Here is a 27,944-nt window from a genome sequence, read left to right as displayed (position 1 = left end):
ATCACCTGTTTTTATTAAAGTGGAATTAGTTACAAGTGTGCTCCATAAATTTATTTGTAGTAATAGAACTACAAATTTATATCGAATTCTCATTAAGTTCTGTGGTTTGATCTGTCAAAATATTCCCATTTGTTTTGTGACTTGGTAAGCCATTAATTTTGCGTGATCAGGACCGTATCTTATTATTGACGTAAGGTTTTTTGGTAGGAATAAATAAATTAGAAAGAAAGTTTTGATAAATGTAAACGTCAAATTTATTTTATATAAATAGTTGAAAATCTAATACAAACATTCTATTAATAATGTGTTTTTGATTAAATTACGCTGAAAATAGAATGGAATTTATAAATTTCGTAAAAAATATATGTATAACCTTTATTACATCTATTAATTGTATAGTTATGAATTAATAAATCATTTTTTTTGTACAATTTTTTTAATATAAAAAAAATGTGAGACAATCTCAGTTATAACGTTTCACGGGCGAAGGTAACGGGGCGTTTTCTTCATAAATCATCATCAAAGAATTGTAGGATTTTCTTTTTTTCTTAGACTAAAAGAATAATGAAAAAATAACAAACAATTAGATAACTATATAAATAAATAAATTATACCTTGGAAATACTAATAAAATTTTCGTCGCTACTACTACTAGAAGTAATTCCTTCATCTAATGCCAATTTCTTTGATAGCCCTTCTAATTCCATATCTATGTATAGCTGATTAAGTTGATCGTTAACTAATACGGGCTAAAATCAAATAAAAAAACAACATAAAATTTTCAAAATGACAACGCGATATCATTAGAAAATATATTTAAACTAAAAATTCATATTCTTTTATTCCTTCGGCCAATCCTGTGCTCTACATCACACAATCGTTAAAATCGATGATCTGCGTTCGACGCCATCGACCAATTAGATAACAACCGGAAGTTCTTATGACATATAGTAAAACATCCTAACTACCAGCCATCATACGATCAGTTTAAGATTTGCAAACGAAGTTTAGCGTCTGTCGAAAGTTAACACAAATATCGTGCCGAGTTTTGCATTCAATAATTTAATTCACCGATAAAGTTCAACTAAAACTTTATTTGAATAATAATTGTAATAGTTTTAATAATTTGGAGTGTAACTGCGTGAAATATGAATAAATAATGGCGAGAATAGTGAGACCCCGCCATTGCACTACTAACAAGTGATTTTTCCGTATTAATTTATTGGAATATAGAGTGATCTAATTAAACCTTTTTTTTAATTAAATATTATATTCCAATCGTGGTATTAAGTTTTACTATTGTGTTTTCATTTTTAACGACCATTATGAAAAAGCTAAAACGTGTTTCCAGCACCTGTGGATTCAAATATTGGTGAAAAAAGTGGGTGAGGTGAGTATTATTATGATTAGTATTCTTTTTGTTGAGAAATTTTCTGAGCTCCAAGTTAAAATTCTAATTATTTTTAAAATAGACCGAAACAAGTCGAAACGTTAATAAAATAACTTCTTAGGCATTGTATACGTTTTTCTGGATAAATAGTTTTGATTTTAGGTCTCTTTTGATAGAAAATTAGTTTATTATTTTTATTTTTTTTAAAAACTAATTTTCTACTAAAAGAGACCTAAAATCAAAACGATTTATCAAGGAAAACATAATATAAAAAGATGTATTAAGTAAACTATGAGGAAATTAATATTTTTTTTTACCTGACTAATTTCCTTAAGGCAATTTAAATCCGCTTCGAGTATATCTTCCAAATCTCTAAATACCATTTGGTATCTGTATACTAAATCCGGAGATACGTCCACCGATTCTAACCATGGAGGTTCTTTTTTTCTGATTGGACAATTTTTACGACCTTTCCACGTATTCTGAAAACATCGAAATATAAAATGTGTATACAAGTTAATCGATTATTCACTCACTTCTTCGTATTTATTCGATTTATTTTCTGTAACGTTGGAATCGTCATTCGATCCAGATCCACCGTCGGTTTTTAAAAACGACCAATAAGAAGATGAATAGCAACTGCTGGATTCGTCGGTATTATTGACGATGTTATTTCTAAATTGTGTAGGTTGGTTTATTACTGCTGGCTCACTTATCTAAAAAATACCAAAATATAAAACATAAGAACTAATAACGGCAGATAGTTGCCCTCGTATTTCCAAAACCGCGAACCTTTGCAACGTCCTGAATTTTTTCATCATACAATGATTCTTTTAGAACAACTCTTCTAAATTTCAGTTCAATATTTCAATTATTTCAGCCTGAGTGATTTTTCAAACGAACGTATGTCTTTCATTTATACTTGAGCAACTTTAAACCCTCGTATTTCCAAAACCGAGACCCTTAGCGACGTTTTGAATTTTTTCATCGTACAATGATCCTTCGAGGACATTTCGTGAAAATTTCAGTTCAATATTTCAATTATTTCAGCCTGAGTGATTTTTCAAACGAACGTATGTCTTTCATTTATACTTGAGCAACTTTAAACCCTCGTATTTCCAAAACCGAGACCCTTAGCGACGTTTTGAATTTTTTCATCATACAATGATCCTTCGAGGACATTTCGTGAAAATTTCAGTTCAATATTTCAATTATTTCAGCCTGAGTGATTTTTCAAACGAACGTATGTCTTTCATTTATACTTGAGCAACTTTAAACCCTCGTATTTCCAAAACCGAGACCCTTAGCAACGTTTTGAATTTTTTCATCATACAATGATCCTTCGAGGACATTTCGTGAAAATTTCAGTTCAATATTTCAATTATTTCAGCCTGAGTGATTTTTCAAACGAACGCGTGTCTTTCATTTATACTTGAGCAACTTTAAACACTCGTATTTCCAAAACCGAGACCGTTAGCGACGTTTTGAATTTTTTCATCGTACAATGATCCTTCGAGGACATTTCGTGAAAATTTCAGTTCAATATTTCAATTATTTCAGCCTGAGTGATTTTTCAAACGAACGTATGTCTTTCATTTATACTTGAGCAACTTTAAACCCTCGTATTTCCAAAACCGAGACCCTTAGCGACGTTTTGAATTTTTTTATCGTACAATGATCCTTCAAGTACATTTCGTGAAAATTTCAGTTCAATATTTCAATTATTTCAGCCTGAGTGATTTTTCAAACGAACGTATGTCTTTCATTTATACTTGAGCAACTTTAAACCCTCGTATTTCCAAAACCGAGACCTTTAGCAACGTTTTGAATTTTTTTATCGTACAATGATCCTTCGAGGACATTTCGTGAAAATTTCAGTTCAATATTTCAATTATTTCAGCCTGAGTGATTTTTCAAACGAACGTATGTCTTTCATTTATACTTGAGCAACTTTAAACCCTCGTATTTCCAAAACCGAGACCCTTAGCAACGTTTTGAATTTTTTCATCATACAATGATCCTTCGAGGACATTTCGTGAAAATTTCAGTTCAATATTTCAATTATTTCAGCCTGAGTGATTTTTCAAACGAACGCGTGTCTTTCATTTATACTTGAGCAACTTTAAACACTCGTATTTCCAAAACCGAGACCGTTAGCGACGTTTTGAATTTTTTCATCGTACAATGATCCTTCGAGGACATTTCGTGAAAATTTCAGTTCAATATTTCAATTATTTCAGCCTGAGTTATTTTTCAAACGAACGTATGTCTTTCATTTATACTTGAGCAACTTTAAACCCTCGTATTTCCAAAACCGAGACCCTTAGCGACGTTTTGAATTTTTTTATCGTACAATGATCCTTCAAGTACATTTCGTGAAAATTTCAGTTCAATATTTCAATTATTTCAGCCTGAGTGATTTTTCAAACGAACGTATGTCTTTCATTTATACTTGAGCAACTTTAAACCCTCGTATTTCCAAAACCGAGACCTTTAGCAACGTTTTGAATTTTTTTATCGTACAATGATCCTTCGAGGACATCTCGTGAAAATTTCAGTTCAATATTTCAATTATTTCAGCCTGAGTGATTTTTCAAACGAACGTATGTCTTTCATTTATACTTGAGCAACTTTAAACCCTCGTATTTCCAAAACCGAGACCCTTAGCAACGTTTTGAATTTTTTCATCATACAATGATCCTTCGAGGACATTTCGTGAAAATTTCAGTTCAATATTTCAATTATTTCAGCCTGAGTGATTTTTCAAACGAACGTATGTCTTTCATTTATACTTGAGCAACTTTAAACCCTCGTATTTCCAAAACCGAGACCTTTAGCAACGTTTTGAATTTTTTTATCGTACAATGATCCTTCGAGGACATCTCGTGAAAATTTCAGTTCAATATTTCAATTATTTCAGCCTGAGTGATTTTTCAAACGAACGTATGTCTTTCATTTATACTTGAGCAACTTTAAACCCTCGTATTTCCAAAACCGAGACCCTTAGCAACGTTTTGAATTTTTTCATCATACAATGATCCTTCGAGGACATTTCGTGAAAATTTCAGTTCAATATTTCAATTATTTCAGCCTGAGTGATTTTTCAAACGAACGTATGTCTTTCATTTATACTTGAGCAACTTTAAACCCTCGTATTTCCAAAACCGAGACCCTTAGCAACGTTTTGAATTTTTTCATCATACAATGATCCTTCGAGGACATTTCGTGAAAATTTCAGTTCAATATTTCAATTATTTCAGCCTGAGTGATTTTTCAAACGAACGTATGTCTTTCATTTATACTTGAGCAACTTTAAACCCTCGTATTTCCAAAACCGAGACCCTTAGCGACGTTTTGAATTTTTTTATCGTACAATGATCCTTCAAGTACATTTCGTGAAAATTTCAGTTCAATATTTCAATTATTTCAGCCTGAGTGATTTTTCAAACGAACGTATGTCTTTCATTTATACTTGAGCAACTTTAAACCCTCGTATTTCCAAAACCGAGACCCTTAGCGACGTTTTGAATTTTTTCATCATACAATGATCCTTCGAGGACATTTCGTGAAAATTTCAGTTCAATATTTCAATTATTTCAGCCTGAGTGATTTTTCAAACGAACGTATGTCTTTCATTTATACTTGAGCAACTTTAAACCCTCGTATTTCCAAAACCGAGACCCTTAGCGACGTTTTGAATTTTTTCATCGTACAATGATCCTTCGAGGACATTTCGTGAAAATTTCAGTTCAATATTTCAATTATTTCAGCCTGAGTGATTTTTCAAACGAACGCGTGTCTTTCATTTATACTTGAGCAACTTTAAACACTCGTATTTCCAAAACCGAGACCGTTAGCGACGTTTTGAATTTTTTCATCATACAATGATCCTTCGAGGACATTTCGTGAAAATTTCAGTTCAATATTTCAATTATTTCAGCCTGAGTGATTTTTCAAATGAACGTATGTCATTAAAAGAAGTATTTGTTCTTTTTTTTTAATTTCAGTAATTTTATACACAAAAACATCAAAACCAACATCAATGTACAAAAATAACGGACACACATACATAATAAATCAAAAATTTAACCTTGTTTTGTACATATAGCTCCGTCTCGCCATCTGGCGGACTAACTAACGGCGATTGTAACCATAAATCCTTACGGGAACATTCTGATAAAGCCTACAAAAATATATTTTTCTCTTTAATTTCATTCGAAATACAAAATAATCATTTACACGATTCGTATTTTCCCCCCTATCGTCCCCCTTCCCCCGTATATAAAAGGAACATAAGAAAAGTATGTAAAAACATACGACAGACGTTTAACATAGTTGCCACGTTGTGTTATAATTAAAGTTATTGACGTAGTTACACAACCGATAGGAAATTGTCTGATTTTAACAACTGGAGCGAGTATTTTATTCTATTGTTTGTATATTAGATATTTTTCGATGGCAAATAACGTTCAAAACGAAATTAGTATTTTAAAATAAAAAAAAAAAACTCACTTTATTGGCACCGCTGGCGGAAGCTATGGACCCCATGACGCTTCCGGGTTCCGCTTTAACGGAAGTAGCTTGGGACGCCGGTCTTTGGAATTGTTGCGGAGTGTGCGGAGTATGGGTGGGGAGCGGAGTGCTCGGCATGTTAGGTTTGTGTTCGGAAACGACGGGTACGCAACCCGGATTCGTTATATCGTTCAAGGATTGCATCTGGTTAAGGGGTCGAACGTCAGCCGTCGGATTTATCGAATTTATAGGAGGCGGCACCATCGGTAAAGGTACCATTGGAACGGTGGGACATATAAAAGGCGACGTCGGATAGAGGGCGTTGTTGTAATTGTAGATCATATTGGCGGGCATGTATTGAACTGGAATACGAAAAAAAAAATTAATTAATTTAATGATAATTGGAAAATATTTGTTTTATAACATCTCCCGTATTATTCAAACTCGATTTTTTTTTCAGAAATGACTGAATAGAAGGAAATGGCTCTAGCGGACAATTCTAAAACTTATCGAGAAGGTTTATATGGTGAAAAAGCTTGTTTAAGAGTGAAAAAAGTTTGTAAAAACGTTCGCGAGAGTGAAAAAATACTGATATTAAGTACTGGCAACTTTTAAAATTGTCCTAAATCGAATAAAAGTTGGGAAAACCTGAGTTAAAGTGAAAAAAAGTTTATAAAAACTTTCGCGAGAGTTTAACAACTCCTAGAAGTGCGTGAAAGTGAAAAAAAGTTTATAAAAACGTTCGCGAGAGTGAAAAAATACTGATTTTGATATTTCGCGGGGAAAATAGTGAAGTTGGAAGTACTGGCAACTTTTAAAATTGTCCTAAATCGAATAAAAGTTGGGAAAACCCGAGTTAAAGTGAAAAAAAGTTTATAAAAACTTTCGCGAGAGTTTAACAACTCCTAGAAGTGCGTGAAAGTGAAAATATTAAAGTTGGAAGTTCCGGATAATTCTAGAGCCGTAAAAAACAGAAAGTAAAAGTGTAATAAATCAAAATATATATACACAAAACCTATAAACCTACCAAACAGTTTTTAATAGCTGAAAAGAACAAAGAGATTGGAAATCGTTGGTGCTTCCACTCGAAAAAAAATAATTTCCACTCAATTCCTCACCTTGATATCGAGATCCATGTAAAATAGTGTCATTAAAATGTCCCGGTATCGTCCTTTGATGCGCGGTCGGAATATAATACAGGGGGTACACGCCGGTGCTCAAACTCGCCGGAAGTGCGGGATTTTCGAGCGCGGTATTCGCCGCATTCGTATGAGTATTGGTGGTGACGGTAACGGAAAAAGGCGGCCATAGATTAATATCGTTCAACTAGAAAATAAACAAACGCATAAAATTAATACAGAAAATTCATTTAAAGTCGATAAATTTCCTTACCCCCGATTGGTACATCGGCTGTTCGGTGCAAAATAAAGTCGTTGTGGTTTGTTGAGATTGAATATTTATCGGTTTTACGGGAGACGCCGCCGCCGGTTCTTCTTTGTAATTCGTCGCGCCGCAAGATTGGTGTTTGTGTTTCGAAATCTTGTGATTTTCTCCGTCCTGGGAATGGGTGCCGCTGCGTTTGACGCCGTGCGCGTACTCCGGACAAAACTGCTGAAAATTTCATAACCTCACTTTTACCGTATAAATAATTATATAAAATTTCGATTAATTATTATTTGTTCGAGTTAAATCGCAACCGCCCCCCGTATTATTTGATTACTCACTTCGTTTTTATCCGAAACGTTCCTGTCTTCGAGATTGTTTTTGTTATGTACTTTTTTGTTATCCTTAATGGTGGATCTGTGTTCGCGGTGTCTTTTAAGCATTATTTTCTCCATATCTTCATTATGTCTGTAATTAAACGCAATAAAATAAATCAATCGTTCAAATTTATTTATATTATTTAACTAATTTTCAAAGCGCCCCCGTAATATAATCGATCGTTCTCCTGCGAGACGGTTCAAGGTCAATGTGTAATACTTTTGTTTCACGTTTCCCCAGATGGCTCTGTTAGCTTAAATAAAAAATAAGTTGGTAACTGCTGTAGATTTTATGTTGGTAACACTACTACAGTGATTTTACTTCTGCTTGTTGGTGATTCATCGTCGTGGTAATTTTATTTGTTGGTGTATATTTGATAATTCTTTCGATTTTTATATTTATTATATTTTATTTATTGAAGTGAATGTGTTTAAATAGATGTCGTGTTTTTATATGTGGGTTCATCAGTGTAATAATACAACTATATCTGTGTCATTATAATATATAAATAGTTTTACAAAATGGCCGCCGATTGTAAATAAAAAGTAAGTTAACATTTTCAGTATTTTAAAAGCAACTTTTTATTTTTAAATATAGATTCGTCCAAATTTTATTTAAGTACAATTATTTTCTATTAAAATTTTCTGTATACTTTTAACATTACGACTAATACGAGTGGTGAACGAAAAGATCTTTTCAATTTCGTTAACATACAGAGTGATTCTTATTAGATATCGTTCGTAGTTATTTTTAATCAAAAATTTGATCGATTACTTACTTGACGAGTAGAGATTCCGTTAACAAGGGCGATATATAAGAATCTCCGTTAGACGTGTTGGTATTGATGGTTCCGCTTTCAATATTTGGATTACTGACGGAACTCAAATTTCCAGCGCTGTCGCTTCGAGAAGTACCACTGTTTTGTATTGAAGAAAGACATTTCCTGGAAAAAAATTAATTGAATATTTCGTGAAACGATTTCACGTAACCTAAAACCTAACTTAATTAAATTTAAATATAAAATTCTTACCGTTCATTTTCTTGTGAAACTTTGACTTCGACGTCTATATCTTTTTGTACGCCATTGCCGCTTTCCTCGGAAACCGTAGTTATGGGTTTACTTTGGAAGAACCTCTGTAAATTCTCATTGTAATTCAGTTGATTGTAGCTAGGGGGCGTTTCGGAAGACGATTTACTATCGCAGTAATCGTGATACGGTGATATTTCACCCAACATAACAGAGTCGCGTTCCTGAAAACAATTTATTAAATAAGTCTTAAAAATTAAACTGAAAAGTTTGGTTATGATTTAATAAGTGCCATGCAAATTAGTTATTTAAAAATAGTTCGTTAATTATAGATTATTGAGGTTATTTGAATATTGATAAATGAAGTTAGAAATAAAAAAAAGCGCTGTTGCCAAATGTATCCCTATTTCCCAAATTATGAGAAATTGATGAGACTGATTTTAAATTTATTAAATGTTAATGTTAACCCAAATCCTTCGGCGATTTTGTTAAGTTTCTTGTTGGAAGCCGAAAAAAAAAAACTGAAAAAAACAAACTTACCATTTTTTTCAAACTTACCGAGATGGTAGGATCAATTTCTTGTGGTAAGTCTAATTCTAAATTCGTTTTTTTCACTTCGTCCATTAGAGATTCCATAAAATTCGCGAGGTGTTTACATCGCCTGGATACCTCGTGTTTTACCGCCTCGTTGGGCCGAGGCAATTCCTGAAAATTAAAAAAAATTTATATCAAAATTAAAAATATTTTGTATAGAATGAATTTACACAAAAAAATAGCGAGGAATAAGTCATTTTAGTTCGAATAAAAGCAGGCGGCTTTATTGATTCGCAAAAAGCATTCGGTTAAGTAAGAATTTACGAATTTTTAATATTTTACCAACAGACTAATATGTAAATATGAGTAATACGTTTTAATTACCTTATTTAATAATAGTAAAATTTCTCCTTTGATAATTTTGCTTTGTTTAACAACTTCTTCTGATACCAATTTCGTTATTTCGATTTGTGGCGGCTCGAAAATATCGGGATTGATTGGTCCCTGAATAATTACAAAAAAATATTTATAAATACGCCAATGTCCCCTTTTTATCTATACTCCGTATAAACCAGATTAGGATTCTAGTGATTTTTTTTTTTTTACCTCTATAACTCTATGAAATCCTATAACAAATTCCAAACTTCTGGACCAAGGGTTGATGAAACTCGACCATTCCGTCTCGACTTTCGCGAACGTGCCGTTTTGTACTGCGAATCTATAAGGTTTACTTCGATATACTGATCCATTTATTTGGCACATTCTCATCACTGAAATACGTAAAATACATTTAAACCCAAAACGTATTTACTTTTTGGAACGCCCCCGTAACGTTGCCGTTTAATTCAACATTAATTGATAACGGAGTTTTATTAAAATAATTGCGAAGAAAATTATTTAAAAAATTATCTGAATTTGGAAACACTTTCTGACTCACCCGGTATAACAAATCTTCTAATTCAAGTTTTATTATAATCGGTTTTTTTCAATAATTTCCCACGGTAGTTTCATTTGCCAATTTTGCTTTTTGTTACAATAAAATTATCCACTGCGTAAATATACTATTTAATATACGAGGGCTATTCAATAGATATTGACACTTTTGAATATTTGTACGTTTTTGAAATTTTTTCTTATTGATGAAAGGAGAAACTTTTACCAGTAAGTCTATTAAACAATATTGCGACGTTGCCAAATTAAGTTTTTTTTTGAATCTCTAGAAATATTTTTATAAATATCTTTGTCTAGACTTACCAGATTCGTATATTTCTTTGAGAAAAGGCATATCTTCCGGATGATAAAAATCGAAAATCGATCTTCCTAACATATCTTGCGGTAAAAAACCGAAATTTGTTACCACATCCGGATCCACGTGGCTAAATATACAAGATGCGGTATGTCTCATACCAAATTTTGGCGATTCTCGTTTTTCTTCTGGCACTACAACAAAAATAAAGTCCCAAAATTAAATATCTAATCGAAATAATGGATTTTTATATCAACATTCTCTCTCAGATGTGTAAGTACGAGGGGTATAAGAAATGTAATATCAACGTGAGAGTTTAGGTTAGGTTAGTGTCGGATTATGTTTCATTGTGCGACCCTGTACAATGCCCTTGCAATAAATAGGTCTTTTGTAGTGAAGGCATTTTTTTTAGATTGTAAAAAATACTATAGCAGCGTCGGAGGTCATATTTCCTTTTGGAAATTTTCAAAATGACGTCATTTTAAGACAATTCAATGTTTTCGATCGCTTTACCCCGAAAAAGAATTCTAATATCCGAGTTAATAAGTTGCAGCGTTGCCAAATTTATTACTACAAATTTCTTGTTAAAATTTTAATAACAACTGTCAATTGTCAAAGTCATTCTGTCCGATAGCTTTCATCGACGGCAATACGTCAAATGTCGATGTCAATTAATATACAGTGTGTCCCAAAAAAGTATTTTTTGACACGCTTACCTTTATACGAAGAATAAACTGGTACGGCAGCTACGACCAGGAACATGCCGCTGTTAATTTCCAAAGTTTTTGTTTCCGAAGCGTCGGAAAAATGTTTGAATTTCACGGTTAATTGGAAAGCTTGATAGGAAACTGCCTTATCAACAACACCGAATCCCGATGATTTCAATCCCCTGTATCTCCTGAGGCATACGTATAGGCAATTCTTGTAATCTGTCAACATAACAATACGAATTTTTGAATATACCGAACGTCCCCGTAAAAAAACTTTAAATTTACGACGAATTGAGTATTTAAAGGAGGACATCCGGTATACGTATCGCTTACCTTTGTATTTCCCTTCCGAATTGACCAGAGGTATAGCGACACCGGTAGTAACTTGACTGGAAAAGGTCTCTCTGTCTTTGGGATGGACGAAATCAATAAAAGACCGTCCCAACCACATATCTTTTGGGAAACCCAGTACTGTAGTCAAACTGGGCGTCGTGTATAATACCACGCCGTCGTACATAGATATAACGCAACAAAAACCGTCCTGGAATAAAAATAAAATTAAAAAAAAAAAAAACGTGAAAAAATATTTAATTGTTTAATAAATCACCTCGGGTCGGTACGTATAAACTTTATTAGATTTAGTTTTATTTTCCGGTTCAACTTCAACTTCCGGTTGTAGATTTTCTTTTTCTTCGGCATTTTTATTGACGTTGATAGCCGGGTCGCTGTGAAACGTCGTACAGGGTGGCGTCGTATTAACTGTCGAAATAAATTAACGTTATTTTTAACACGGCAGTCGACGTGTTTATTATTAGTTTTGCAGAAAAAAAACAATACGATGTATGGGGTAATAGCCACAAGTTTCCCATTGTACAATATGGTGGTTATGTGAAGGAGTAGAACGTACAGGGTTGGATGTGATGAGAGTATATTTTTTTTTTTTAAATGTTGATCTAATCGAAGCTATTACCTGTAACAATATCTGTTTGTAATATATCAGGGCAGGACTTAATGTCAGAGTCGGTTTTATTGATGGTTTCGTTAACGATTGGATCTTCGGGTGCAGTTAAAGGTAGAGCCACATCGATTCCTGTAACAATTAATTTCAAATCTAATATTTTTTACTCGAAGTACCATCTTGATTAACTCAGGAACGACCCAGAATATTAATATCTCGGCTTGAAAAAGTATATAAAATAACACGGATATTTGGCAACATCGCTCTAACACGAGGTCATTTTTCAAGATCAGCTGCCACGTTGCACGATACAATTAATATAAATTATTCGTTCAAATCACTCCAATTCGTGGTCCCGACAGAATTCTCAGAAAACGAAAAATGTCTGTATCATAAGTTATTATTAAAGATAGAGAGAGCGACATATGAGTGTAATAATGTACGAGAGAGAAAGAGTATTAGTTGGCCACTCCCGCAATTATAATCAACGTCATGGCAATCCAATCAAAATACGGTAGAGAGAGATATTCTTTCTCTATCAGTAACTCTCGGGCCTATTCGAACAAACTCTCTCTCTCTCTCTCTCTATCTTTAATATTAACCATATGATTTGTATACATATATCTCGGCATGTTACATTCTAGCTAGTCGCATGTTGCCAGATCTTCGATGAATTCGCTGATATTTGAGATTTTACTTCCAAATTAAGATATTAAATTATATAATGAGAGAAATACTTAGCCGACGATGAAAAGATTTTCTAGTTTGAAATTGTTTTTAAATATAAATTTGTATATACAGGGTGATGTAAACGAATTGAGAATAGTTTATATCAAATAGAGGGAGAATTATTTATAAAGACAATTCTAGAAAATATCGGCTCAAATTAAGACGTTGTAAACATAAATTTGAATATACAGGGTGATATAAACAAGTTTAGAATAATCTGTATCTTATAGTGAGTTAAATATTTTATGGAATAAACGTGCTACGGAAAATTCAAAGTAACGGAAAGATGAGACGACTTTTCAGTTTTAAATTGAACACAAATTTGTATATACATGGTGATATGAACAAGTTTCGAATAGAAAAAGTTTTCCGGGAAAGAATTGACTAACATAACATGACGACAGGGCCGGATTTTGATAAGGGCATCCGAGGAATCCGATTTCGGGCAACAAAAATTTGATTTCGAATAATTCTTCTTCTACATATTGTTGCGTCTCAAATTTTTTAGAAAGTAATAATTGAAAAAAAAATTAAACTAACCTATAAGAGGCTCCGGCGCAATTTCCTTCATATTATCCTGAGTGGAATTTGTGCTAGGAGCAAGCATTAGAGTAGATCCGGCGATGGTAGTAAGAGATGAAACCATACTCGCTTTTGTTTTTTTCTTTTTATGTTCCTTGCTACGTTTCGGTGGCTGCGGACCAGTATCCACGCTAAAACAACAATAATTCCGTATAAATTTTTATTTTTTTTTTGAAATATTTTCAATTACCTTCCATCTGGATTGGTGGCTCCGCAGTATCCGCTGCTCCTGCTCGAATTACTTCCGCTGTGTATAGATTTCGAACTGGCGCTAAAAAACAATCGATTATTACGAATGAAAATCGATTTGTACGAAGGTTGTAGCGGAAATTTGAGGTTATGAATGTACCTTCTTTGCGAATTTGTATTACTGCAACTATTCGAGTATCCAGAATCGGAGATTTTTGCGTTACTGTTAGTTACCGATTTTGATTCCATATTTTTACCTTTAAATTCCATAAATTGTCTATAACGATGTCTGCAATGAAAATAACATGAATTTTAACTACGCATGATCAATTTTACTTGTTTATTTTGAGTGATGGAATGGAAATAATCAGACATTCGATATAAATCCAATTATCGGAATTTTTTTCGTCGATATCAACGGTTTAATAATAATTCTATAGAGTTCGAATTTATTTTCGTGCTGGAAATAGGTCTCGATACGTTTCGATTGGGCCGCCGCACGTTATTTTACACGTTTATGTTACGACTGTCACATATTTAATGGGAATTTCAAAGAAAATTATTTACGTAAATGGTAAATGTGAATCTATTTTGAGAAATTTTTAGAATTTCAACTTTGAAATTCACACAAACTTTGAAGCATTTAATCTACGTGTCGAATCGTTGTTTTATTAGTACGGGAGATTGGGAATTATTAGTTTATTAGTTCGGGTGATATGAACAAAATTAATTAGAAAAGTGGATAAATTTTTAAAACCCTCTGTATTATAGGCAACGAATTTTCAGTTTGTGAAAAACGTATAATTCGTGAAGCACCTTTTTCTCAATCTAATACATTTTTTTACGAAGTTACAAGTTTATTAGTTCGGGTGATATGACTAAAATTAATTAGGAAAGTTGATAAATTTTTAAAACCCTCTGTATTATAAACAACGAATTTTTAGGATGTGAAAAACGTATAGTTCGTGAAGCACATTTTCTTCAATCTACTACCGCTTTTTACGAAGCGTTGAGTGTATTAGTTCGGGAGATGTGACTAAAATTAATTGAAAAATTGGAGAAATTTTTGATTCCCTCTGTAGTATAAACAACGAATTTTCAGGGTGTGAAAAACGTATAATTCGTGAAGCACATTTTTCTCAATCTAATACAACTTTTTACGAAGTTACAAGTTTATTAGTTCGGGTGATATGACTAAAATTAATTAGGAAAGTTGATAAATTTTTAAAACCCTCTGTATTATAAACAACGAATTTTTAGGATGTGAAAAACGTATAGTTCGTGAAGCACATTTTCTTCAATCTACTACCGCTTTTTACGAAGCGTTGAGTGTATTAGTTCGGGAGATGTGACTAAAATTAATTGAAAAATTGGAGAAATTTTTGATTCCCTCTGTAGTATAAACAACGAATTTTCAGGGTGTGAAAAACGTATAATTCGTGAAGCACATTTTTCTCAATCTAATACAACTTTTTACGAAGTTACAAGTTTATTAGTTCGGGTGATATGACTAAAATTAATTAGGAAAGTTGATAAATTTTTAAAACCCTCTGTATTATAAACAACGAATTTTTAGGATGTGAAAAACGTATAGTTCGTGAAGCACATTTTCTTCAATCTACTACCGCTTTTTACGAAGCGTTGAGTGTATTAGTTCGGGAGATGTGACTAAAATTAATTGAAAAATTGGAGAAATTTTTGATTCCCTCTGTAGTATAAACAACGAATTTTCAGGGTGTGAAAAACGTATAATTCGTGAAGCACATTTTTCTCAATCTAATACAACTTTTTACGAAGTTACAAGTTTATTAGTTCGGGTGATATGACTAAAATTAATTAGGAAAGTTGATAAATTTTGAAAACCCTCTGTATTATAAGCAACGAATTTTCAGTTTGTGTAAAACGTATAATTCGTGAAGCACCTTTTTCTCAATCTAATACAACTTTTTACGAAGTTACAAGTTTATTAGTTCGGGTGATATGACTAAAATTAATTAGGAAAGTTGATAAATTTTTAAAACCCTCTGTATTATAAACAATGAATAGACAGATTGTGAAAAATGTATAGTTCGTGAAGCACATTTTCTTCAATTTACTACCGCTTTTTACGAAGTGTTAAGTGTATTAGTTCGGGAGATGTGACTAAAATTAATTGAAAAATTGGAGAAATTTTTGATTCCCTCTGTAGTATAAACAACGAATTTTTAGGGTGTGAAAAACGTATAATTCGTGAAGTACATTTTTCTCAATCTAATACAACTTTTTACGAAGCGTTAAGTGTTTTAGTTCGGGAGATATGACTAAAATTAATTGAAAAATTGGAGAAATTTTTGATTCCCTCTGTAGTATAAACAACGAATTTTTAGGGTGTGAAAAACGGTTAGTTCGTGAAGCACCTTTTCCTCAATCTACTACCGCTTTTTACGAAGCTCAAAATTTATTAGTTCGGGTGATATGTCCAAAATGAATTGAAACAAAAATTTTGGATACCATCTGTATCATAAATAAAGAATATTTATATTGTAAAATATATATAGTTAGTGAAGCACTTTTTCCTTAAGCTATTACTGCTTATCATGAAACACCAAGCTCATTAGTTTGGGAGATATGAGAGATTAGAAATAATTTTAGCATTTTTTTTTTGGATGCCCCGTATATTTTAAATTAACTTTTTTAAATTAACTGCTACTACTTTTTATGGAACACTAAGTTTATTAGTCCGGGAGATAAATTAGAAAAATGTCTATTTAAGTATTTCGATAAACTTTAATGTCTTGTATCTCAGTCGCCAGTGATAATCCGTTTGTGCAATTCACAAATTTTATAAAATGGTACCTGCTTTTATTATAAAGTTGAAATAAAACCGTCTATAATTAATAGTTCGGGAGATAAGGTCGAATATAGTGGAAATAAATTAATCGAAAACTTCGACGCCCTGTATATCATAAACTGGGCACATTTGTGATATAAAAAATGGACACGATTCGTTAAGCAGCTTTTAAATTAACTGCTACTACATTTTATGGAACACTAAGTTTATTAGTCCGGGAGATAAATTAGAAAAATGTCTATTTAAGTATTTCGATAAACTTTAATGTCTTGTATCTCAGTCGCCAGTGATAAACCGATTGTGCAATTCACAAATTTTTGTAAAATGGTACTCGCTTTTACTATAAAATTGAAATAGAACCGTCTAAAATTAATAGTTCGGGAGATAATTAGAAAAATACTGATATCAGTAATGATAATTTCAATAATAATAATAAATTTTTACACCCTGTACATAATAGATTATAAATATTTACAACATAAATTCGTGAAATAATTTTTTTCTATTTCTTTGAATCCTATTTGTGAAACCGTATGTTTATTAGTACGGGAGATAAGCGGAAAATCATCGATCGCGAAAAATACAATAAGAGTAAACTTTGAAGCCCTATATCTCACAAAATACGTTTGGTTAATAAGCAAAACACCGAAAATACTCTACTGAGCGCGTTGCTATCCCCGCGGTAATCAATGCGCGCCCGCAATTTTCGAATATAAAAAAAAATTAAATAAAAACCTTAGCAGCGGTTTCGAATTGGCATCTCTTCGGCACTTTCAAATCACATCTGTGAATGGAGTAAGTGACAACGAACGTTTTATTCGTACAAATATCGATTTTTCGTCCAATTAGAGGAAATCGTTCGATCGCGAATGAAATTGATGATGGCTGTCACTAGAATTAATGAACGACTACATTGTGCAATCACATTATATTTAGAACGGCGTTGACGGGGCGTTTTTAAAAGTCGACGAGACGAAGTGGGGCGGATAAAAACAATGGAAAATAACTTTAAGGAACGGGATAAATATAGAAAAACCCGAAAAGGGAATTCGAAGGAATCTAGTGTTTGAATCTGCATCGGAAACTTGCGATTGGCGGTTATTTAATGATAATGATCGGTTTTTGTTGGTTGTACAACGGATGTTTATAAATAATTTTCGATTATAAGGGCGAATTACGAGATTTATTTCTATGAATAGATCGAAAACGGGTGTTTTATTGAGATTTTTCGGATTTGATTGGAATTGGTGAAACTTGGAGGGATAAATATATAAATAATAGATATGCATATTGGGATATCATAGAAAATGTCGTCCCAAGAATATTTATGGGGATCACAGTGTTTATAACTGGTCTATTAGACCGGCTCCTTTCAAAAAGTCCAGAATGTGGGATGGATGTGGTTGCCAGAAATTTTTGATACCCTCTGTATTATAAATAAAGAATTTTTGGGATGTGAAAAACGTATAGATCGTGAAGCACATTTTCCTCAATCTACTATGGCTTTTTACGAAACGTTAAGTTTATTAGTTCGGGCGATATGACCAAAATTAATTGGAAAATTGGAGAAATTTTTGATACCCTCTGTATTATAAACAACGAATTTTTTGGGATGTGAAAAACGTATAGATCGTGAACCACATTTTCCTTAATCTACTGTCGCTTTTTACGAAACGTTAAGTTTATTAGTTCGGGCGATATGACCAAAATTAATTGGAAAATTGGAGAAATTTCTGATACCCTTTGTATTATAAACAAAGAATTTTTTGGGATGTGAAAAACGTATAGATCGTGAACCACATTTTCCTTAATCTACTGTCGCTTTTTACGAAATTATACGTTGATTAGTTCGGGCGATATGACCAAAATTAATTGGAAAATTGGAGAAATTTTTGATACCCTCTGTATTATAAACAAAGAATTTTTGGGGATGTGAAAAACGTATAGATCGTGAACCACATTTTCCTTAATCTACTGTCGCTTTTTACGAAATTATACGTTTATTAGTTCGGGCGATATGACCAAAATTAATTGGAAAATTGGAGAAATTTTTGATACCCTCTGTATTATAAACAAAGAATTTTTTGGGATGTGAAAAACGTATAGATCGTGAACCACATTTTCCTTAATCTACTGTCGCTTTTTACGATTTTACGAAACGTTAAGTTTATTAGTTCGGGCGATATGACCAAAATTAATTGGAAAATTGGAGAAATTTCTGATACCCTCTGTATTATAAATAAAGAATTTTTGGTATGTGAAAAACGTATAGATCGTGAAGCACATTTTCCTCAATCTACTATGGCTTTTTACGAAGCGTTAAGTGTATTAGTTCGGGAGATATGACTAAAATTAATTGAAAAATTGGAGAAATTTTTGATTCCCTCTGTATTATAAACAACGAATTTTTAGGGCGTGAAAAACGTATAGATCGTGAAGCACATTTTCCTCAATCTACTATGGCTTTTTGCGAAACGTTAAGTTTGTTAGTTCGGGCGATATGACCAAAATTAATTGGAAAATTGGAGAAATTTTTGATACCCTCTGTATTATAAACAAAGAATTTTTTGGGATGTGAAAAACGTATAGATCGTGAACCACATTTTCCTTAATCTACTGTCGCTTTTTACGAAATTATACGTTTATTAGTTCGGGCGATATGACCAAAATTAATTGGAAAATTGGAGAAATTTTTGATACCCTCTGTATTATAAACAAAGAATTTTTTGGGATGTGAAAAACGTATAGATCGTGAACCACATTTTCCTTAATCTACTGTCGCTTTTTACGAAATTATACGTTTATTAGTTCGGGCGATATGACCAAAATTAATTGGAAAATTGGAGAAATTTTTGATACCCTCTGTATTATAAACAAAGAATTTTTTGGGGCGTGAAAAACGTATAGATCGTGAACCACATTTTCCTTAATCTACTGTCGCTTTTTACGAAAAGTTAAGTTGATTAGTTCGGGCGATATGACCAAAATTAATTGGAAAATTGGAGAAATTTCTGATACCCTCTGTATTATAAATAAAGAATTTTTGGTATGTGAAAAACGTATAGATCGTGAAGCACATTTTCCTCAATCTACTATGGCTTTTTACGAAGCGTTAAGTGTATTAGTTCGGGAGATATGACTAAAATTAATTGAAAAATTGGAGAAATTTTTGATTCCCTCTGTATTATAAACAACGAATTTTTAGGGCGTGAAAAACGTATAGATCGTGAAGCACATTTTCCTCAATCTACTATGGCTTTTTGCGAAACGTTAAGTTTGTTAGTTCGGGCGATATGACCAAAATTAATTGGAAAATTGGAGAAATTTTTGATACCCTCTGTATTATAAACAAAGAATTTTTTGGGATGTGAAAAACGTATAGATCGTGAACCACATTTTCCTTAATCTACTGTCGCTTTTTACGAAATTATACGTTGATTAGTTCGGGCGATATGACCAAAATTAATTGGAAAATTGGAGAAATTTTTGATACCCTCTGTATTATAAACAAAGAATTTTTGGGGTGTGAAAAACGTATAGATCGTGAACCACATTTTCCTTAATCTACTGTCGCTTTTTACGATTTTACGAAACGTTAAGTTTATTAGTTCGGGCGATATGACCAAAATTAATTGGAAAATTGGAGAAATTTCTGATACCCTCTGTATTATAAATAAAGAATTTTTGGTATGTGAAAAACGTATAGATCGTGAAGCACATTTTCCTCAATCTACTATGGCTTTTTACGAAGCGTTAAGTGTATTAGTTCGGGAGATATGACTAAAATTAATTGAAAAATTGGAGAAATTTTTGATTCCCTCTGTATTATAAACAACGAATTTTTAGGGCGTGAAAAACGTATAGATCGTGAAGCACATTTTCCTCAATCTACTATGGCTTTTTGCGAAACGTTAAGTTTGTTAGTTCGGGCGATATGACCAAAATTAATTGGAAAATTGGAGAAATTTTTGATACCCTCTGTATTATAAACAAAGAATTTTTTGGGATGTGAAAAACGTATAGATCGTGAACCACATTTTCCTTAATCTACTGTCGCTTTTTACGAAATTATACGTTTATTAGTTCGGGCGATATGACCAAAATTAATTGGAAAATTGGAGAAATTTTTGATACCCTCTGTATTATAAACAAAGAATTTTTTGGGGCGTGAAAAACGTATAGATCGTGAACCACATTTTCCTTAATCTACTGTCGCTTTTTACGAAAAGTTAAGTTGATTAGTTCGGGCGATATGACCAAAATTAATTGGAAAATTGGAGAAATTTTTGATACCCTCTGTATTATAAACAAAGAATTTTTTGGGGCGTGAAAAACGTATAGATCATGAACCACATTTTCCTTAATCTACTGTCGCTTTTTACGAAAAGTTAAGTTGATTAGTTCGGGCGATATGACCAAAATTAATTGGAAAATTGGAGAAATTTTTGATACCCTCTGTATTATAAACAAAGAATTTTTTGGGGCGTGAAAAACGTATAGATCGTGAACCACATTTTCCTTAATCTACTGTCGCTTTTTACGAAAAGTTAAGTTGATTAGTTCGGGCGATATGACCAAAATTAATTGGAAAATTGGAGAAATTTTTGATACCCTCTGTATTATAAACAAAGAATTTTTTGGGGCGTGAAAAACGTATAGATCGTGAACCACATTTTCCTTAATCTACTGTCGCTTTTTACGAAAAGTTAAGTTGATTAGTTCGGGCGATATGACCAAAATTAATTAGAAAATTGGAGAAATTTTTGATACCCTCTGTATTATAAACAACGAATTTTCAGGTTGTGAAAAACGTACAGTTCGTGAAGCACATTTTCCACAATCTACTATCGCTTTTTATGAAGCTCCAAATTTATTGGTTCGGGTGATTTGATCAAAATGAATTGCAAAAGTGGAGAAACAGTTGTTTTATTAATATTTTTCAAAAAGTCCAGAAAGTGAAATGGATGTAACTGCCAGAGTCTTCGTCTTCTTTTTCATACACTTTCGTCGAAAAAAGTTTGATAAGTCTCCTTCTTTGATAAAATGGATGACAGCTAAATGAGTTACGATCTTCGATTCATTCAAAGATTTCTTTTTTCCTGGTTTTGGCCCACTGACCAATTATAGGTTATATCGTCATACAGAAGTTAAAGATTCTAGGACAAGCTTATGTAGTAGCACTTACCTTGGACTTTACAGCTCTAAATTGGGAGAATCCCGTATAACGGTGAATAATTCGTAACATGAAATGACATATGACATTTCTTGATACGGTATTTTCATCGAAGCCGATTCGTAAAATCGGTTTTGAAGAAAATTTTATACATAACAATAATTAGTGTCTTGAAAATATTGATGGATGTCATTTTTAATTGAATTGTTCATTGTGTAACTATAATGTCAAGAAGGTGCATCTGGAATACGATGCTGTTTAGAACAAGATGAATATCGGCGGTGAACGTTTACGAAACAATATCTGTCCGTGACACGACGCGTCCAGAAGGTAGCACAAAAAGCACGTTGCAGCACCGTAACCTTATAAAAATAGAAACGAAACTTTTTATTTAGAACGAAACGAACAAAATACGATAAATGGACCGGAAAGAGTCAAAAATAAAGTGATGAAAGATGTAAAAATACTTCTGACTCAGCCAGACATCGCATAATGCTAAATTTGGAGAATTAGACGGACGTGCTTTACCAACTCGCGTGGCAATAACGACTTGCAGTACCACGTGCTGTTATTACGAAGAAAAAAGAAGTTTATACAGTTTCCAGATCTCCGAGGAATGAAATCTGTTTCCACCGTCTCGAAATCCAATAAAAAACAACGACCGTGACCTAAATGTACGACGGGCATTGAAAGGATGACGTTCGATCCATTTTTGAATCTTCCACGGAACTAAATTTGTTTCCACCGTCTCGAAATCCAATAAAAAACAATGACCGTGACCTAAATGTACGACGGGCATTGAAAGGATGACGTTCGATCCATTTTTGAATCTTCCACGGAACTAAATTTGTTTCCACCGTCTCGAAATCCAATAAAAAACAATGACCGTGACCTAAATGTACGACGGGCATTGAAAGGATGACGTTCGATCCATTTTTGAATCTTCCACGGAACTAAATTTGTTTCCACCGTCTCGAAATCCAATAAAAAACAACGACCGTGACCTAAATGTACGACGGGCATTGAAAGGATGACGTTCGATCCATTTTTGAATCTTCCACGGAACTAAATTTGTTTCCACCGTCTCGAAATCCAATAAAAAACAATGACCGTGACCTAAATGTACGACGGGCATTGAAAGGATGACGTTCGATCCATTTTTGAATCTTCCACGGAACTAAATTTGTTTCCACCGTCTCGAAATCCAATAAAAAACAACGACCCTGATCTAAATGTACGACGGGCATTGAAAGGATGACGTTCGATCCATTTTTGAATCTTCCACGCAACTAAAATTGTTTCCACCGTCTCGAAATCCAATAAAAAACAACGACCGTGATCTAAATGTACGACGGGCATTGAAAGGATGACGTTCGATCCATTTTTGAATCTTCCACGGAACTAAATTTGTTTCCACCGTCTCGAAATCCAATAAAAAACAACGACCGTGATCTAAATGTACGACGGGCATTGAAAGGATGACGTTCGATCCATTTTTGAATCTTCCACGGAACTAAATTTGTTTCCACCGTCTCGAAATCCAATAAAAAACAACGACCGTGACCTAAATGTACGACGGGCATTGAAAGGATGACGTTCGATCCATTTTTGAATCTTCCACGGAACTAAATTTGTTTCCACCGTCTCGAAATCCAATAAAAAACAACGACCGTGACTTAAATGTACGACGGGCATTGAAAGGATGACGTTCGATCCATTTTTGAATCTTCCACGCAACTAAATTTGTTTCCACCGTCTCGAAATCCAATAAAAAACAACGACCGTGATCTAAATGTACGACGGGCATTGAAAGGATGACGTTCGATCCATTTTTGAATCTTCCACGCAACTAAATTTGTTTCCACCGTCTCGAAATCCAATAAAAAACAACGACCGTGACCTAAATGTACGACGGGCATTGAAAGGATGACGTTCGATCCATTTTTGAATCTTCCACGGAACTAAATTTGTTTCCACCGTCTCGAAATCCAATAAAAAACAACGACCGTGACTTAAATGTACGACGGGCATTGAAAGGATGACGTTCGATCCATTTTTGAATCTTCCACGCAACTAAATTTGTTTCCACCGTCTCGAAATCCAATAAAAAACAACGACCGTGACCTAAATGTACGACGGGCATTGAAAGGATGACGTTCGATCCATTTTTGAATCTTCCACGGAACTAAATTTGTTTCCACCGTCTCGAAATCCAATAAAAAACAACGACCGTGACTTAAATGTACGACGGGCATTGAAAGGATGACGTTCGATCCATTTTTGAATCTTCCACGCAACTAAATTTGTTTCCACCGTCTCGAAATCCAATAAAAAACAACGACCGTGACTTAAATGTACGACGGGCATTGAAAGGATGACGTTCGATCCATTTTTGAATCTTCCACGCAACTAAATTTGTTTCCACCGTCTCGAAATCCAATAAAAAACAACGACCGTGACCTAAATGTACGACGGGCATTGAAAGGATGACGTTCGATCCATTTTTGAATCTTCCACGGAACTAAATTTGTTTCCACCGTCTCGAAATCCAATAAAAAACAACGACCGTGACTTAAATGTACGACGGGCATTGAAAGGATGACGTTCGATCCATTTTTGAATCTTCCACGCAACTAAATTTGTTTCCACCGTCTCGAAATCCAATAAAAAACAACGACCGTGATCTAAATGTACGACGGGCATTGAAAGGATGACGTTCGATCCATTTTTGAATCTTCCACGCAACTAAATTTGTTTCCACCGTCTCGAAATCCAATAAAAAACAACGACCGTGACCTAAATGTACGACGGGCATTGAAAGGATGACGTTCGATCCATTTTTGAATCTTCCACGGAACTAAATTTGTTTCCACCGTCTCGAAATCCAATAAAAAACAACGACCGTGACCTAAATGTACGACGGGCATTGAAAGGATGACGTTCGATCCATTTTTGAATCTTCCACGGAACTAAATTTGTTTCCACCGTCTCGAAATCCAATAAAAAACAACGACCGTGACTTAAATGTACGACGGGCATTGAAAGGATGACGTTCGATCCATTTTTGAATCTTCCACGCAACTAAATTTGTTTCCACCGTCTCGAAATCCAATAAAAAACAACGACCGTGACCTAAATGTACGACGGGCATTGAAAGGATGACGTTCGATCCATTTTTGAATCTTCCACGGAACTAAATTTGTTTCCACCGTCTCGAAATCCAATAAAAAACAACGACCGTGACTTAAATGTACGACGGGCATTGAAAGGATGACGTTCGATCCATTTTTGAATCTTCCACGCAACTAAATTTGTTTCCACCGTCTCGAAATCCAATAAAAAACAACGACCGTGACCTAAATGTACGACGGGCATTGAAAGGATGACGTTCGATCCATTTTTGAATCTTCCACGCAACTAAATTTGTTTCCACCGTCTCGAAATCCAATAAAAAACAACGACCGTGACCTAAATGTACGACGGGCATTGAAAGGATGACGTTCGATCCATTTTTGAATCTTCCACGCAACTAAATTTGTTTCCACCGTCTCGAAATCCAATAAAAAACAACGACCGTGACCTAAATGTACGACGGGCATTGAAAGGATGACGTTCGATCCATTTTTGAATCTTCCACGCAACTAAATTTGTTTCCACCGTCTCGAAATCCAATAAAAAACAACGACCGTGACCTAAATGTACGACGGGCATTGAAAGGATGACGTTCGATCCATTTTTGAATCTTCCACGGAACTAAATTTGTTTCCACCGTCTCGAAATCCAATAAAAAACAACGACCGTGACTTAAATGTACGACGGGCATTGAAAGGATGACGTTCGATCCATTTTTGAATCTTCCACGCAACTAAATTTGTTTCCACCGTCTCGAAATCCAATAAAAAACAACGACCGTGACTTAAATGTACGACGGGCATTGAAAGGATGACGTTCGATCCATTTTTGAATCTTCCACGCAACTAAATTTGTTTCCACCGTCTCGAAATCCAATAAAAAACAACGACCGTGACCTAAATGTACGACGGGCATTGAAAGGATGACGTTCGATCCATTTTTGAATCTTCCACGGAACTAAATTTGTTTCCACCGTCTCGAAATCCAATAAAAAACAACGACCGTGACTTAAATGTACGACGGGCATTGAAAGGATGACGTTCGATCCATTTTTGAATCTTCCACGCAACTAAATTTGTTTCCACCGTCTCGAAATCCAATAAAAAACAACGACCGTGATCTAAATGTACGACGGGCATTGAAAGGATGACGTTCGATCCATTTTTGAATCTTCCACGCAACTAAATTTGTTTCCACCGTCTCGAAATCCAATAAAAAACAACGACCGTGACCTAAATGTACGACGGGCATTGAAAGGATGACGTTCGATCCATTTTTGAATCTTCCACGGAACTAAATTTGTTTCCACCGTCTCGAAATCCAATAAAAAACAACGACCGTGACTTAAATGTACGACGGGCATTGAAAGGATGACGTTCGATCCATTTTTGAATCTTCCACGCAACTAAATTTGTTTCCACCGTCTCGAAATCCAATAAAAAACAACGACCGTGACCTAAATGTACGACGGGCATTGAAAGGATGACGTTCGATCCATTTTTGAATCTTCCACGGAACTAAATTTGTTTCCACCGTCTCGAAATCCAATAAAAAACAACGACCGTGACTTAAATGTACGACGGGCATTGAAAGGATGACGTTCGATCCATTTTTGAATCTTCCACGCAACTAAATTTGTTTCCACCGTCTCGAAATCCAATAAAAAACAACGACCGTGACCTAAATGTACGACGGGCATTGAAAGGATGACGTTCGATCCATTTTTGAATCTTCCACGCAACTAAATTTGTTTCCACCGTCTCGAAATCCAATAAAAAACAACGACCGTGACCTAAATGTACGACGGGCATTGAAAGGATGACGTTCGATCCATTTTTGAATCTTCCACGCAACTAAATTTGTTTCCACCGTCTCGAAATCCAATAAAAAACAACGACCGTGACCTAAATGTACGACGGGCATTGAAAGGATGACGTTCGATCCATTTTTGAATCTTCCACGCAACTAAATTTGTTTCCACCGTCTCGAAATCCAATAAAAAACAACGACCGTGATCTAAATGTACGACGGGCATTGAAAGGATGACGTTCGATCCATTTTTGAATCTTCCACGGAACTAAATTTGTTTCCACCGTCTCGAAATCCAATAAAAAACAACGACCGTGACCTAAATGTACGACGGGCATTGTAAGAATCATATTTTCATTTTCAATACAAATTTTTAGCCAAATTTGGTATTGTAATGTTAGTCCGTTCTCCTTATTCGCCTGATTTCGTACCGTGCTACTTACGTGTGTTTCTTAACGTGAATTTTACATTCAAAGCAACAAGAAATGCATGGATGCAAAATATAATGTCAGTGTCACTATTTTTTTAGTCACACCTCGTATATTAAGAAAAACTAATTCACAAATGTCATATTTAATTCAATGATTAGTTAATTGATGACTGTCGAATCTATTTTCGAAATATTACGATGGTTGTCTTATGTAAACAGCTTCACAATTATTTATATAGTATCTATTAAAATGGTTTAATGATTAGTAAGACAGTCCTTGTACATAAAATACGATAGGGTAAATAATTATTTGATTTTTCCCAAATTCCACCCAACTCCCCCCTATCATACGTATCTTTGATTTAATTAAACACCCTGTAACTCGGTTTTGGTATTTTTTTAATTAGTTACGAAACACCCTGTAAGTTTTTTGGTACTTTCGGTTTATTTTTGAACGAAATCACTCTGTATAGTACTTTTTACGGAAACATATACTTTTTCTCAGTGTATTATCAGTGAGAAAAATATTTTTTTTTAATGTAAAGTCTTGAAATCTACTCACCCCTGTTATATGCGTCCAATTTTAATGGTTGGGGGGCATTTTGAGAAAATTCGTATTAAAAATTTTTCGAAATAGATAAAACACTTAGGCCGATTGTCACTGGAGAAGGTATATGAGGAACTGATGATCGTCACTGCCGAAAAACGGGAAAAACGTGCGAAGAAGGAGAGAGTGTTAACGCGTAAAACGTTTTGTAAAAAGAGATCGATGCAATTCGATCACGATGCCAGCAACGTGACTTACGATTCAGTTTAGATCGCGGTCAACGTTACCTTCACGTTTATTAATTACATTTGCAATGAAAACGTTGAATAAAAGATAAACAAAATTATATTTGCTTACAGATTGTCCCTAATTGGAATTATGAAAC

General features: G+C 33.9%; 1 protein-coding gene across 12 annotated transcripts; it reads right to left on the bottom strand.

Moving 5' to 3' along the window:
• Positions 1 to 230: 230 nt before the first annotated feature.
• LOC130447140 (period circadian protein) lies at positions 231 to 27,704 on the bottom strand. Of its 12 annotated transcripts, none has more exons than XM_056783804.1 (23): positions 27,575 to 27,664; positions 13,799 to 13,927; positions 13,640 to 13,720; positions 13,408 to 13,580; positions 12,151 to 12,270; positions 11,788 to 11,939; positions 11,514 to 11,721; positions 11,187 to 11,399; positions 10,479 to 10,664; positions 9,831 to 9,994; positions 9,609 to 9,728; positions 9,231 to 9,395; positions 8,694 to 8,914; positions 8,442 to 8,606; positions 7,627 to 7,753; positions 7,295 to 7,513; positions 7,021 to 7,228; positions 5,903 to 6,264; positions 5,481 to 5,573; positions 1,927 to 2,106; positions 1,708 to 1,872; positions 615 to 749; positions 231 to 553 (listed from the first exon to the last, which is right to left on the bottom strand). In XM_056783804.1, exons 2-23 carry the CDS (start codon positions 13,906 to 13,908, stop codon positions 464 to 466), a joined length of 3,657 nt encoding a protein of 1,218 aa, XP_056639782.1. In that variant the 5' UTR covers positions 13,909 to 13,927; positions 27,575 to 27,664; the 3' UTR covers positions 231 to 463. The 12 variants fall into 12 exon arrangements, with proteins under 12 accessions (XP_056639782.1, XP_056639784.1, XP_056639785.1 ...); XM_056783806.1 differs by having other exon boundaries at positions 9,249 to 9,395; XM_056783807.1 differs by lacking the exon at positions 5,481 to 5,573 and having other exon boundaries at positions 9,249 to 9,395; positions 27,575 to 27,704.
• Positions 27,705 to 27,944: the final 240 nt, after the last annotated feature.

This window comes from Diorhabda sublineata, chromosome 7, assembly GCF_026230105.1.
Source record: "Diorhabda sublineata isolate icDioSubl1.1 chromosome 7, icDioSubl1.1, whole genome shotgun sequence".
In the NCBI taxonomy this organism is placed as follows: Eukaryota; Metazoa; Arthropoda; class Insecta; order Coleoptera; family Chrysomelidae; genus Diorhabda; species Diorhabda sublineata.
Note: the sequence above shows the minus strand (reverse complement) of the source record. Positions and strands in the feature narration are given on the sequence as shown.

Excerpts from the sequence above, each read along its gene's own strand:
- LOC130447140 (XM_056783797.1), bottom strand. The coding sequence starts at position 13,908 with ATGGAATTTAAAGGTAAAAATATGGAATCAAAATCGGTAACTAACAGT. Across the intron at positions 8,607-8,693 it reads GTTTCACAAGAAAATGAACG|GAAATGTCTTTCTTCAATAC; the intron begins GTAAGAATTTTA and ends ATTTTTTTCCAG. Across the intron at positions 2,107-5,480 it reads AGCTATATGTACAAAACAAG|ATAAGTGAGCCAGCAGTAAT; the intron begins GTTAAATTTTTG and ends GGTATTTTTTAG.